Source organism: Ptychodera flava, assembly GCF_041260155.1.
Source record: "Ptychodera flava strain L36383 chromosome 23 unlocalized genomic scaffold, AS_Pfla_20210202 Scaffold_24__1_contigs__length_23054250_pilon, whole genome shotgun sequence".
Classification (NCBI taxonomy): domain Eukaryota; kingdom Metazoa; phylum Hemichordata; class Enteropneusta; family Ptychoderidae; genus Ptychodera; species Ptychodera flava.
In genome coordinates this window covers 12,352,627-12,366,887 of record NW_027248278.1, presented here as the reverse complement: position 1 = coordinate 12,366,887, position 14,261 = coordinate 12,352,627, and the positions used below count along the sequence as shown (strand labels likewise).

Here is a 14,261-nt window from a genome sequence, read left to right as displayed (position 1 = left end):
GAAGCTTGTCGATAATCTGTATGTATTTTAGAATCAATGTATTTCGTCGGTGATTTCCTATTGAGGAAATATCACATGACAATCGAAGGTTTGGCCGTAAAATTAGCTTCTGTTAAAAGTGACCCTCTCCTCAAGATTATAAAATGCTTCTCCCCATTGGACAGTTTTCTAAAAAGTGACGCTCCCCCATTCTCCCGGCACACCCCAACGTACGTGTAATTACTGAAGGCCCCCTCACTATCAAAAAACTATAAATACCACGACATGTTAAAAGACAAGACTACAGTGCAACATGTCATTGGAAATGAAAGCGTCAATTAGTAATTATGCATACATTTTCCCAACTCCGGCTGTTTTATGGATGTTTCAATCGTCGACAATACAAAAATACATCTACGACAATGTTTCAAGGCTATTATCCTTATTTAAGGGCGCACAAATTGTACTTCCCAAGTCCCGTTTACAACATTAACATAAGACAGGTCAGTAGAGGACGCTTTGTCATGGCGTGACATCACACTAAATTTCATGTGCATAGGGAATTCTTTTGTCTTACGTGTCAGAGGAGGGCCAAGAGTGGTTTTCACTCGGGTTTTCACTGCTTTTCACATCATAGCTGGTATTTTCATCGCTCTCACGTCGCCTTTGGCATTCGTCCACCGCCCTCTAGAGTTAAAAAAGTGAATTGTCAACTGTGCGACGATGCATGTCTGTGTCCGGTATAAAGGGCAAAGTAGGACACTCTTCACGAGTGTACTGACGAATAGAAGTCGTCACACCATAAGGTGAGTAGCATTATACAACCTGTACGTCACTTTCGTAAATGTACAATTCCAAAACCGTGTGATACATTTCCGGGTAACCGGTCGTTCGGCACAAAACCATTACCATTATCGTTTCCGGCTACACGTCAGAAATACTTCATGTTCGTCAGATTCACCTAGCAAATATGTTAATCGACATGGCGATGTGTGCTTGTTTTTTGGCAATCACGGTTTACTTATTAGTCGTAAGATGGTACGACAATTAGTTCGATAATTGGGAAATAGAATGGTGCCCAGACGTCTTGCATCCGGAACGACTTCGGGGCAGAAAATACGGGTCGAAATTACTTTGGTCGTGATGATCATGGTTCAGTGCCGAAACTTCTGGAAACCCCTTCCGGGACACACTGAACACCTTCGCCTTTTCACCCTCCGACGTGCGCTGTGTCCATAAAGTTTTGTTCGGTTTGTTTATTGGTTGCTCGCATACTGTAGCGAAGTACACGAAAAGACACTGTTACGTATTTGTTTGACAGTGTCGATGTCTGTAACCAATATCGCCAACATGCGACAAATTATCATAGGCGAGCCTCCGCAGCAGCAAACCTTTCGAGATAAAAGGCTGTTTGCATTCATATTCGGCATTATAGGAACTCCACGGTCAGTCGTGCGCCTGCGTGAACATTTAGACAGTTGACATTGGACCTGCTATGAAGTTGAATTTTTGTTGGGATCTGAGATTGCCAAGAACGTTCTTGACCGTAGTTGGACTATATTTCATCTTCACTTCCTATGAAAATTCATTGTGAGATATAGGGGAAAAATAAACGGTTTAACCAGAAAATACCCCCGCTTTACAAAATGTAGGAGGGTATGAGATACTTGCAAGTAAAGTTGGGCAATAAGATTGTCTGATGTAACCTATTGTTACCTCCATCAGTCTGGAGCAAGGTGATAACTGCTGGGAAAAGGGTGCAGGGCCTACATGATGACGCCGTCGTTCTTATTAAAATCTCATTTTCACTTTAGCGCCGACATGGTTGTATATCTAATAAAAATTATTTACCATATTTCAAAAACTTTTACCACATTTTGCAAACAGTATCTTTTTCTCATGTTTTCACAGACCTAGACAATGAACAAAAACTTCTTATTGTCCGTGATTTTAGGAACACACATGGGTAAGCTTACCCGTTTTTGCCGAGAGCGCCACCACCGGCGGGTGTGCAATTAGGCCCATCTTCAGCTTCTTCAAGTCAATTGCGTCTCCACCAAGTATGTATAGATGTTCTGTGCATTACTAAATCTGCACAGGAATTTCATTTTGGCTAAAATTAATTATGACAATTTGTTAAAGGAACTTAGTCATTCATCTCTTTGGAGATTATTTTGAATTTCAAGGTGAACAAAACCAACATCTACGACAGACATGTCTCAGACACTACAATATGCAGTGTAACTTAGGTCAGTATAATTTGTCCCTTTCCAGTCGTGTTGTAGATTTTCCTGGTACTGACATCAACTCTCGATGAAAACAAAAATGATGAGCAGAGAGACATTGGCCGGCTCATCGGCAAGCCTCTCAATTCGAAGCTTCCAGGACACAGATGAGTTAAACGCGAAGGAGATATATCGAAGCAGAATGATGGAACATGTCATGACTGTTTACACATACATCCTTGCAAGCAACTTGTTTTGGGGCATTTCACTTGTAGCTATGGCTGTCGCATATGTCTGTCTGTCAGTTTCTTTCCTGGTGTTAACTTTGCTTGTGCTGTTGGTCACACCGTACGTTATTACTATTCATGCCTTCAAACAAGGCATCGCCGAAAGACTCAGGGGCGACCTCCACGACATCCGGGCACTCTACATTGACAAACCAAGAAACCACATGTGGGTTGCGGAATGCGGCGGAAGGGTAGTCGGCACCGTCTGCGTACGGGAGGACAGCAGAGACCCAACGAAAGCAGAACTTTTTACCCTGAGCGTGGCCAGACACTACAGAAACTTGGGAATTGCGGGGAAATTAATAGATACAGCCATTGAGTTTTGTAGAGAGCAATCTTACACTGAACTGTGTCTGAGCACAGCAGGTTTTATGATAAGTGCAAATAGGTTATACCGACGTATGGGATTCCAGTTACAGCGCACACGTCACCGCTATGTCGTAATGTTCAAGTGCACTGCCTATGATTATTCAATGAACCTGGCAGGTCGCAGCGCATGTGGAAACTGAAGTAAATATTTTGTTAATAATTTCTGTACTTGTATGTCAAAATAATCGACGACAGCTGTAATTTTGACGGCATTTTATTTTTGTCCCGGGAACCGACCAAATCACTCTCCTTTGAATTCGAAGCAACATACCAAAATGTTAAAATAACTTTCAATAGCTGTAATTTTTGACTACCTTGTCTTTGTTTTTGCTCCAAAATCAGTGACTATCTCCCTGGAGCATGTCGAAATGAAAACGTGTTCTTTTCAACACCTGCACTATATCATAACGCAATTGTTGTATCTACAATTGTGTGTAGAATATAAAGATTGTGGATACTTTGATAAGATCTAACACGGTCCTGGTATGTCACGTTCAAGATGATGCACAGCAACTTACCAAGTTGTGAAATCAGCCATTACATTGATAGAGGAAAATGTTTCACAAATGGTTTACTGCCAACGTCTATATGTAACAGGTGTACGAAATAGGAGATAAATAAGAAATTGTGAAAAAAAATATCTCCAAACCTGTATCCAGATAGCTTGATATTTCGTATACGTCAACCACGGGCTGATTTGAACGTCAGATGTTTTTTTCGAAACATGGTGATGATATTAACCGATATAATTACGCCAATACTATGTCTAAAAACCATTGGTCAAATGATATGAAGTATGGTAACAGTCTATAGACCGATGTCATTGATGCCATCAACGATCTCTAATTTAAGGATTTTTTTGTCATTCATCTTTAAATTCTTTTTCTTGGATATCGCTTATTCGATATGACTGTACTTTGGTACACAAGTAAACGTTTTTCGATGTGAGAGGCGCGGGTTCAATTTCTTCAAATCGTTACAAGATTGATAAAAGATAAAATTTTTGAACCATTAACAACCATATTTTGTCAAAACGTACTTCCCGGACTCGGAAGCCACTTACCAAAATTGACTATTCTGGCCCCTTGAGATGACAAAAGTTTAAGATGCAAATTGTGGCAAAATTATGTTGCATGTTTTGGGGCAATATTTGTCATTATTGGTAAAAAATCCTCTGAAACTATGTCCCAAAGCCCCGATCACCAGACATGAAAATGCTTATGAATAATCATGCGGGTCAAAGGTATCGAGGCGTCCAATCAGGTTCGTATACAGTCCAAGGCCGTGACCTACTTCTGCGTGTTTTGATTCTGCTTCGCAGAGAAACGTGCTCGCTGTTTATCCACAAAGGTAAGCTTATGTCTGTGCTCCTTTTTAAAGCATCTTCTTAGTTCTATCTTAGCCTTAGTTCAAGCCTGTGATTTGTGAATGTTTGAATGGGGTGAACACCAGATATTATCAGGGAGGAACCTCGATTAATCTCTTTTCTCGGGTGTACGTATCTATCACCATGATCACAGCGTATGCGCAGGGAACATGGCTTACTGATTGGACTGTTCGTCACTTATCCATCCATTGATACACTATATTTATTGTAGAAGTACAACGTGTCTATAATAATAAATGAAGAAACAGAACCACTGTCTCTGTCTCCATCACTTGAACTCAAAAGTACCTGCTTCACAAACAATTTCGCACAGTTTTATTAAGTTGCATGAGTAAGAACAGTCGGTGTTCTTACTCTGATCCCTTTGAGGAAGGTAAGGTTGGAAAATAGTACAATTATCTTTGTTGAACTTAAGACCTACAAAGTTCTACACATGAATTTATACAATTAAAGGCTTGCAAACTGTCACTGACTTTCTGTAGATACAGTGTACCATATGTCACTATGGCTTTTTTCATATATTTCTAAAATTTGGAACCATGAGGACCGGTGGTACTAGTTTTGAGTTTAAAAAAGTCAGAGCTTGCAACCTAAATTTAAGTACACAAACTTGTACTTTTTCATAGGTAAAGAATCGATCGTGAATTGCTAGCACACAAAGGAAGACGCCGAGCAAATAAGTTTTTTTACATCAAGTAATTAATACTGTCTCTTCCACAATATCTGTTTGCATTTGTGAAATAACATTTTTAGTTCACCAGTTTGTAAGTATTAAAATTATTCATACTCTCAAGCTTTCACAATAAATAAGCTTACCTATTTGGTCTACCACTTGTGGGGGCTCATTTTTAAGCTTGAGCAAATAAAGTTTTAAAGGCTTATTTTTGTGAAAATCAAAAATTGAATTTGTCCTACAGGGATAACACAGGCCAAGCGGCCATTTTTAAGTTCAGGTATCGGTAGATATTTGTTGATAATTGTTTCTCTAACACAAATTTTGCGCGGTGACCCCTAATATTTAACTTTAATGTCAAGAGATAACTGTTTAAAAATTTTCTTCAAGTTAAAGAAAACTAGGGCAAAAGTTAAGTAGCACAATTTCGAGGCGCGTACGCCACATGGTTGGAGTACCCCGTTGCTTAAGTTTGTCACCAACGACGTGGCCATAGGGAAATGTCTTGTAGGTTGCAACTTCAAATGTGTTTGAAAAACGACGAAAATACGCTCTGCACGACAAATAGTTTAAATATATGTTGACCGATCTATGTCATGATATGCCAGGTATATTTTTAGGTCGGGATTATCTGGAGAGTCAAGATACAGCTGGTCGGGAGAGACCCAAGATGTTAATATTTTGACCAGTTTGGGCAAATCGGGTTTAATTCCGATTTTCTCTACTATCAGCGAGCCGGAATGTTACGGTCAAAATTACTACTTCATCATTTAATGTAATTGTGAGAGATTATAATTTCAGTGCAAAGTTCGTTGCCCTGTGAGACATGAATCACGGACTGAGTTCAATTCTGCAATCAGTGTTTACATTCATATTACATAATGCAATGTACAGAAAGAGAATTTGATCCTGAAGTGGGTAGAGGCCCCTTGAGAGATACACTATTAGTGAAGGAGAGGCAGATTGATTTACATCAGATTTGCTAGTGGAGAACTTTTGAGGAACAGAAGTAAACCTGTACAGCGATACACTTTCTACGAACGAACGTCGTATCCGGTGAGTTGATTTTTCCTTGTAAACAAACTTGGAGCTGGATAAGTTCTCAAGGAAACTTAACTAGTCCTGCAATATTGTGAAAGCCACTGTACTCACTGTACACGTTGTGGCAAGGTCTCGCCGGACAATTATCAAGATCTGGCCATGGTCTATTTTTGTACATCCATGATCTAACTGAACTCTAATGGATAGTTTTGATTTCATCGTGTTCGGATTTTAGACTTCCAAGTTTTAGTTGCTTTATTACTTGTATTTTACGCAGTTTTGGCTCAGATAAATACCGTTTCAAAACAGCTTATTTCGCGACACTCAGTAAGTCTTGGCAGTGTTAATGCAAAGGAGATATCGTAAACAAAGTAAGGGTTCAGTCACTCGCAGAGAGCATTGACTAGACACGTCATACAACTTGACCCATGCATTTGACCTGTGACCCTCGAGTTTTGCCGAGTGTGGATTAAGTTTAAGTTTCTTATTTTGATGTCGGTCTTTGATTTGTATCAGTTCGTTCTCTCTGTAACAATCTCAACACATTCCAAGACACGAGATGCTGTCAACGAGAGACGGTGGTTGAAGGTAGTAATTTGATTGCTGCGGATCTGTAGCCCTACCACTCCCTTTGCTTGTCCCCACTCCCCCAACACAACAAGTAAAGGGAGTGGTAGGGCTACGGATCCGCAGCAAGTAATTTTAGAGATTTCAAGAAATTGTGCCGGTTTATTCATCAAGAGACCTAGGAGAGAAAGCTATATAGCAATCAATTATTAATTATATTCTATTTGTACTATTACTAATCGTGAATTTTTAACCTCTGGCACGACACCGATGGCTGAGCCCTGTATCATATTACAACATTACGATAATCAAAATGTTTTGGTAAACCCTTTAATGTTTGTACATGCCAAACCCCATCTCAACTTCCTTTTCTGTTTCCTTTATGTATAAAATATTTTTAGCGTTGCATGTCATAATACTGGTGTTGTATTTGACATTTCTCCTCTGAATGTCTTTTTAGATCTTGCATGGATGACTCAATTCGAGATACCTCCAGAGGTAGTGATTTGCCAGATTTTACAATGAGTACACCTGTTTCAAGTACATCTACAGCAGCGGTTGATCTTTTTGCTGATACCCCACATGGAAGAATTGACACATACAGGTAATAATAACGGTCTTAAGATTAGGTCAAACACCTTTGTGATATGCAGTCCATATACATACTGTTGATTAGATGTTAAATGGTTAAGTTAACCATACAGCACTGTCTGTTTTCAATCAATCATTCAAAGTAAAACGCGCCTCGGATACAGATATTCGGACTCTCAAATTTCTACAATTCTTTTCTGATCTACCACTTGTGGTGGCTCATTTCAAAGATCGAGGAGAAAGAAAACTATTGACTGTCTTAGTTTTTCGAAAATCTAAAATCTATTGTCTCCCACAGAGTTAACACAGCGATTTCAGCCGTTTTTAATTTCAAATATATGTTATTTTGTTTCTCTCGTTCCGAACTTTGCATGGTGACCCCGATTTTTGTAGTTGATTTTGAAAGAGTATGATTGAAAGTTTCGTTTAAAAATTATGAGCAAAAGTATTAAGTCTTTAAATTTCGAGGCGTCTACTACCTTTAAGAACAAAACTTTTCAAATTCAATTATTTGGTGTGATTTCTACGCATAGAGCCTATGTTGACCTTCTAGGAACATCACCACATTATAGTAGTGAAGATGACGATGATGATGACGATGATGATGATGATGATGATCTGCAAGCTGCAATAACACAGAGCATAATTGAACATTATTCAAACCAGTAAGTATGTCTTTTTATGTCTCTAATCATGTCTTTGATTACAGTTATAGTAAACATTAGTATGTTCCTTTGAAAGGCATCTGCAGGCATTATTGACAACCAACTTTTAATTTTTTTGAGCTATTTTTATCATGTTTCTCTCCCAGTGTATGATGTTTACTATTAATTTGGTCAAAATTGTACCTTCACATAACTCTACAATTACACTTCAATAATGTTTCATAAATATTCTCCAACTTTTCAAGTCTTTGGTAATTATTTCTGCGATATGTTCAAAGTATGTTGATTTTCTTGAAACTTTATTCCTATTTTTACATGGAGAAAGGAACATTCATGTATTAGTAGAACACTTTACAGTTTACGTTTTTATACAGTACTGGTACAATATACCAGTAATTAATATGAAAATGATTAAATCGAACAGATTAACGAAGGTTATAAATTATAAATCTAATAGTAAAAAGTGTCGTTGTTTCTCATTCTTCTTGTTCTGCAATTGATAGCAATAATTGCAGTGTCCAGGGCTTGCTTGAAGAACTTGGTAAACATATTCTCCATACTGAAGAGGCATGCTGTTACTTTAATGTAATCAGAAACGATGTCTGGGATGGGGCCCTGAGAGGATTTAAAAGGAAATCCTACAGCCCTTACAAAAGGATGAAAGTGAGATTCGCGGATGATACTTGTCGAGATGGGAGAGCAGTAGATGGAGGAGGCCCAAGGAGAGAATTTTTAAGGCTTCTAATGTGCCATCTGAAAAATTCAGCCGTATTCGAGGGACCAACTCATGCAAAGGTACTCGCTCTAAATAAAACAGGTAAGTAAACTGCAGGTTGCATAGACGTATCATCGGATAACATTCATTCGCTTCATGTAAAACATGAGAACAAAATATAACATGTTTACCAACATTTTTAAAAATAATATAATAATGAGTGTGTTAAGCCATAAAAGTACATAGGAGCAGATAGAATTGAATGGTAAGGCCTTTGACCCTTACTTCGCGGATACTAAAATACTAGTTTAAATGGCAACTCGGTCACGTCTCAAGCAAGATTCCACAAGTGTGTGCAATATGACCAGGTCTGGGAAAGCAGTCGGGAGACGATGTCGTCTAATACTATTTATGACTATTTTATTTATATAATAATAATAGACAGTGGCTAATACAGTTAAGTATAACACTTGGGTGAGAGACCGCACATGGAGTCAAGTGACGTGAAGTGTCTCTGTTGAGGGTGGAAAATGTCTCTGATGTGGGAAGGCAAGGATTCCCGTAGATAAAGCACTTTTGGCGGGAAAAGTGTCTGAGTCACGAGGATAGCACATGATGGATTAGATATATTGTCTCAGCAGATTGAATCTCTGGTTGGTAAATAAACAGTAATGGGAAGTAGTGCCTCAGACCTTAAATCTCAGAATAGATGGAATGCTATCTGAGTATCTATATTAAGACACTGCACTAATAGTGACGTAATACAAGAATATACTTCCTAACAACAAGTGGGAGGATGTCAACAAATATGATTTCAAGGTCTTCCTGGCGCTTGCTATGACTGTTTTATCCGAAGGAGAAACTATCTGCAGTTCTTGTTATATTTTGCTTGATCACTTCCATTGTAGCAATGGAGGAGGACTTACTGGTAGGATGATTGCTGTGTCTTTACTTCATGGTGGACCTGGGCCACAGTTTTTCTCATCTACTTTGTATGACACCCTTACACTTGGCGTTTACTCGGTTCAACCAATCATGGAGGATATCGCAAATATTAAAATAAAGAAACAGTTACTAGCAGTAAGTGTGTCTCATTTTCTGTCTTTTATTAAATTTGGAGTAGTATGAAACTATCTGATTTTCAAACGGGAAATCAGGGCCATATAATTACATTCTCAGTAATTTCTGAATGTACATTTTATCAGCTTCTATATTGTGACATATATATATATATATATATATATATATATATATATATATATATATATATTACAACAAAAATAGTCAAATGTTTTTGTTGAAGTACACTGTGTATGCATGTGCAGCCGCCATCATCTACAATACGTGTGGTTTTATTATTGTTGCAGATACTGAATGCCAATACGGAGGAGCAGTTAAGTACTGCTGTAGACAAGGCACGTACATTGATATATGTGTCGGGGGCGGGATACACCGTACCGACATTGCAATCAAAAGACACGATTGTTGATGATATAATCAAATTTTACGTCATCAGTAGGAATATATCTGTTTATAACAGGTGAGTGTTGATAAGAGCTAAGGGACTATGTGAGATTGTCGCACACGTTCAAGAAACGAAGTTTCTTCGTTTCGATCATAACTCCCCCCCCCCCCTTGTCCCTAAACGAAAGTTAAAAAGTGGGTAATGGTTAGGTGTACGTGAGAATACGATGCAGTATTTTGCTATAGCTACTAGAGAATATGTATTCCCTTGCCTCATTACAATGTCGAGTAATCGATCAAATTGGATTACTTACCAGGCATTTTCCTGCATAGAAGTGTCAATATATTATGCTTTCCTTTTTGTGTCTTTTGTTGCTGTTCTCTGTATGTGTCAACGCACAATTGTACTTCTTGGGGCGGTTAATTAGTAGGTTTGTAGTAAGTGAGTGTCTGTTGTCATTTCTGCCTATTTCAACTGCTATTCGTTTTCTTTTCTTACGCTTTTGGTCCACCATTTACTCTGAGAAGTTGCCGAGAATATCATGTCATTCTTGGTCTGCTTGCGAGTTGGATTTACATTGTCAGCCGCCATCGTTTGACTGATATCTCGTATTCTATGAAAGAAGGACACATCTCGTCAAGCTCAAAGTTTGCCCCTTTACTCAAATCCCATTTACATGTTCCCTCAATAAAACATTCTTGTAATGGCCAGTGTGAATTTTATAGCTTTTTGAGCAAGGCCGATATCATAATACGAATTAGCTTGAAACATATACTGTAAAACTTGTTGGTATGCATGTGCACTTTTTGGTAATGTATACACACGCTGTAAAAAGAGCGCAAGCTTATGACCAAAATATTAAAGTGGAAAAGTGAAGTTTGCTCGTTCAATGGAGGGCAAACCCCCTCCACGTAAAATAACTACTTTTGCTTTCTTAATTTATGCGACAAGATGAGACGGCCCCTAAGGTAATTGATGTAACGAGATGGACGGTGCAAAGTATTTGATTTTACTGATGCTGAACTTTGCTAGAGAAGCTTTAAATGTTAAAATGCACCAAAAGCATTCAAATGACCTTTAGAATCATAAACTAGATGCATCGACGGTAAACGAGGCAGTTATACTTATGTAACAAATGAACATGACATTCCTTCCTGTTAAATATCTTTGTCATCGATATTATACCAAGTAGGCCTACAACAGCGTTCAGCTCTCGAAAACTGCATGTCATACGGCTGATGTATGTAAATTTTAGGGGATTTTCAAGCCTGATACAAAATTCATGTTGTAAACTACAACTTTAAACTACAATGCTTAATAATTTCTTTACCGTCAGATTTAAAGCTGGACTTTCGACCCTGAATGTCATGGAAACTGTTATATCTCATCCAACATTATTTCGAGAAGTATTTGTGTATACTGAGAAATCATTGGCTGCCGAGACAGTGGAGGATTTGTTTGATGTTTCAAAGTCAATTAGTCCAGGAGGATCGGACAAACGATCAGAAGAACTCGAAGTACTTGCATATTGGAGGGACTATTTGCTGGATATTGAAGGTGGAGTTATTTGGTTTTATTTCATTTCTTGAATTGCTTCAATGCTTTCAAATACCTCAACTTGAAAGTTGTGACATATTTATATGTGCTAACTTCTGGACTCGCACATAAGTATTTGCTACTGTGCTGTCAGCGACACAAAACAGATAAACTGATCCGATTACTTTGATTTTTTTTATAATACTGTTTCACAGCTAAAGCATAGTCTTGCCATAAAATTTTCAAGTTTTCACATTTGAAAATTTTCTGCAGGTTTTTGCAGTTTTTTGTTGTTATCAAGTCTTTGTCAATGAAAACGCCTCCTTACAGGAGCAAAGTCGGCCATTTTTCATGAATTTTGTTTGATACGAGATACTACTTATATTGTTTGACATGTTAATGGGTGACCATGCATATATTCGACCCCAGTTTTAGACACGATAAATGAAACCATCGCGAAAATGAATTAATGGTCATGAACATTAATTCTTTCTCACGATGGTTTTATGTATGGTGTCTAAAACCGGGGTCGAATACATGCATGGTCACCTATTCATTCAGTATCTTTCAAATCGTTGACAGTAATTGTCGTATCGCAGCTGGGATATTTCTCTAGAGCAACATTCTTAAATAAACTCCATTTTCCTTTGTTTCTGATTGACAGAGGGTGAATCAGATATAACTTTAAAGGACATCGTGATCTTTGCTACGGGATTGGACAATATACCCCCACTTGGATTTAGTCCGTGCCCAACTTTGGCGTTTCAAAGGGCCGAAGGATGTGACAGAACTCTACCAGTTGCTAATAAATGTGGAAATGTATTGAGAATACCTGTCGTTAGGTCATATGAATTGTTCAAAGAGTGCATGGAATATGGTATACTCAATAGCCCAGGATTCGGTCAAGTGTAAAGTGGGCTACATTTAATATTTCGTTAACATAACCATTAATCTGTCTGTAAACAACGAAAAAAACATCTCAGTTCAAGAGTAAAGGGTTGTTTGATGTATTTAAACGTGTTAGCAGTCAAAGTAAAAATCAGTGGTAGCATCTTTTTGTGTCGAATAAAGTTTTATTCTTCATAAACACATGCTTGTACAGTGCTTTATTTCTCCCTTACGAAATAGTGAAACAACAGTGAAAAGTTATAGGTGGCGTTCCAACTGTTCCAAAATTGTTATGTATCGCATTTTAGCTTCTGAAGGTTCCTGGCTGGAAATATTTGAAATGATACATTCTTCTGGAAGGAATCTGATCACATTTCCACGCTCATCATCCATTACAAACATTGTGATAGTATGCCTCGAAAGTAATAGTGATACACTTGCCAACTTTTCTCAGGCAGACTCCGCTTACCTAACTAAGAATTAAAATCAGATGCAAAGTCAGGTACTAGAGAAATAGATTGCCTATAACATTGACTGGTATTTAAAATTAAAAATGGACGCAATCATTTTGTTAACTGAAATAAAAAAATAAGATTTTTGATTTCCGAGAAACAGACGGCGAAAATATTTCTTACACCCAGAGCTTTAATATGAGCCCATATAAATATTATATCGGAAGAGTATTTCAGAAAATTTGAGCACGAATCAATCCGCGAGGCGCATTCTACCTTAAGAATGTGATATAGAGATAGCTACTTCTTGATTCCCTGACAATGAAGACAGATTATCATCTTGTCACTTCCTTCAGATATCTCGTGTTTACACAATTTTCCAAGTCATTCTAGCATGATTCATCTCTAACCCATCAAAGGCAACACATTTATATTCTTTCCCGCCAAAATTGGCTATAATAAAGCCTGAATTAATCTCTTTACTGTGCACGTAGCGTACGTATCTATCACAGCGCATGCGCAGAGCACGTCGCTCACTGATTGAAGTTGTTACGTATCTACGCACTGATATGCTATTGTAGCAGTAGTTCAACGTAGCTTTGGTAATAAGTTTAAGCTTGAAAAGTACCTGCTTTCAATCATTTCCACACCATTTTGTGAAGTTAAAAACGGTGATCCTTTAAAGGACAGTAATTGGGTTGGAAAATAGTACGATTATTTTGGTTTAAGTAAAGACCTACACGTTTCTACCCATAAATTTACACAATTACACAATCTGTCACTGACTTTCTGTAGAATACAGTGCACCATGTGTCACCATTATGGCTATCTTTTTTTTATATATTTCAAAACTTGAAACCATGAGGACAGGTGGTAGTTTTTATTCAAAAAAGACTCGAGCTCGCAATAGATGTACCTGTACTTTTTCCTGGGTTGAGAATCTTGAATAGCCAGTCCACAAAGGCAGACGCTGAGCAAATAAGTATTTTTTTTAAATTAAGCACTTTTTTTTAATTAATATTTTCTTTCCGCAATCACTTTCTCTTTGCATTCGTGAAAGACCATTTTAGAGTCACAAGTTTGCAAGTGAATTGTAGTGGCAAATGTCAAAATGGGAATAGGAGAATGCGTTAACTCGCGGACAAACATTCATACTCTAAAACTTTCACGATGTGGTCTACCACTTTTGGGGGCTCATTTTGAATTCACCGAAGCTATTTTCGAAATCAAAAATTGAATTTTTCCCTATAGGGATAACAGAAGCCTGGCAGCAATTTTGAATGTCAGGCGTCGGTAAATATTTGGTTTGATACTTTTCTGTTTCCTCTATGGCGATTCAATATCAGAAAGCAACATGCACTAATATTATAGAAATAACGGACGACGCGCTGATCATTAACGTTTATTTATGGGCAAGGGCG

The 14,261-nt window shown here is 37.9% G+C and overlaps 1 protein-coding gene across 5 annotated transcripts; it reads left to right on the top strand.

Moving 5' to 3' along the window:
- The first annotated feature begins 700 nt into the window (after positions 1 to 700).
- On the top strand, positions 701 to 12,587 carry LOC139124932 (G2/M phase-specific E3 ubiquitin-protein ligase-like). Of its 5 annotated transcripts, none has more exons than XM_070691049.1 (8): positions 708 to 5,976; positions 6,989 to 7,132; positions 7,653 to 7,784; positions 8,288 to 8,601; positions 9,408 to 9,579; positions 9,867 to 10,039; positions 11,301 to 11,521; positions 12,165 to 12,587. In XM_070691049.1, the coding sequence occupies exons 5-8, from the start codon at positions 9,433 to 9,435 to the stop codon at positions 12,410 to 12,412; spliced, it is 789 nt and encodes a 262-aa protein (XP_070547150.1). In that variant the 5' UTR covers positions 708 to 5,976; positions 6,989 to 7,132; positions 7,653 to 7,784; positions 8,288 to 8,601; positions 9,408 to 9,432; the 3' UTR covers positions 12,413 to 12,587. The 5 variants fall into 3 exon arrangements, with proteins under 5 accessions (XP_070547148.1, XP_070547150.1, XP_070547152.1 ...); XM_070691048.1 differs by having other exon boundaries at positions 708 to 6,549; XM_070691047.1 differs by having other exon boundaries at positions 701 to 785; positions 2,254 to 7,132.
- Positions 12,588 to 14,261: the final 1,674 nt, after the last annotated feature.

What these genes read in the sequence shown, in the direction of transcription:
- LOC139124932 (XM_070691047.1), top strand. Translation starts at nt 9,433, where the DNA reads ATGATTGCTGTGTCTTTACTTCATGGTGGACCTGGGCCACAGTTTTTC. An exon ending in TAAAGAAACAGTTACTAGCA is followed by an intron (nt 9,580 to 9,866) that starts GTAAGTGTGTCT and finishes TTATTGTTGCAG; the next exon opens with ATACTGAATGCCAATACGGA. An exon ending in CTATTTGCTGGATATTGAAG is followed by an intron (nt 11,522 to 12,164) that starts GTGGAGTTATTT and finishes TCTGATTGACAG; the next exon opens with AGGGTGAATCAGATATAACT.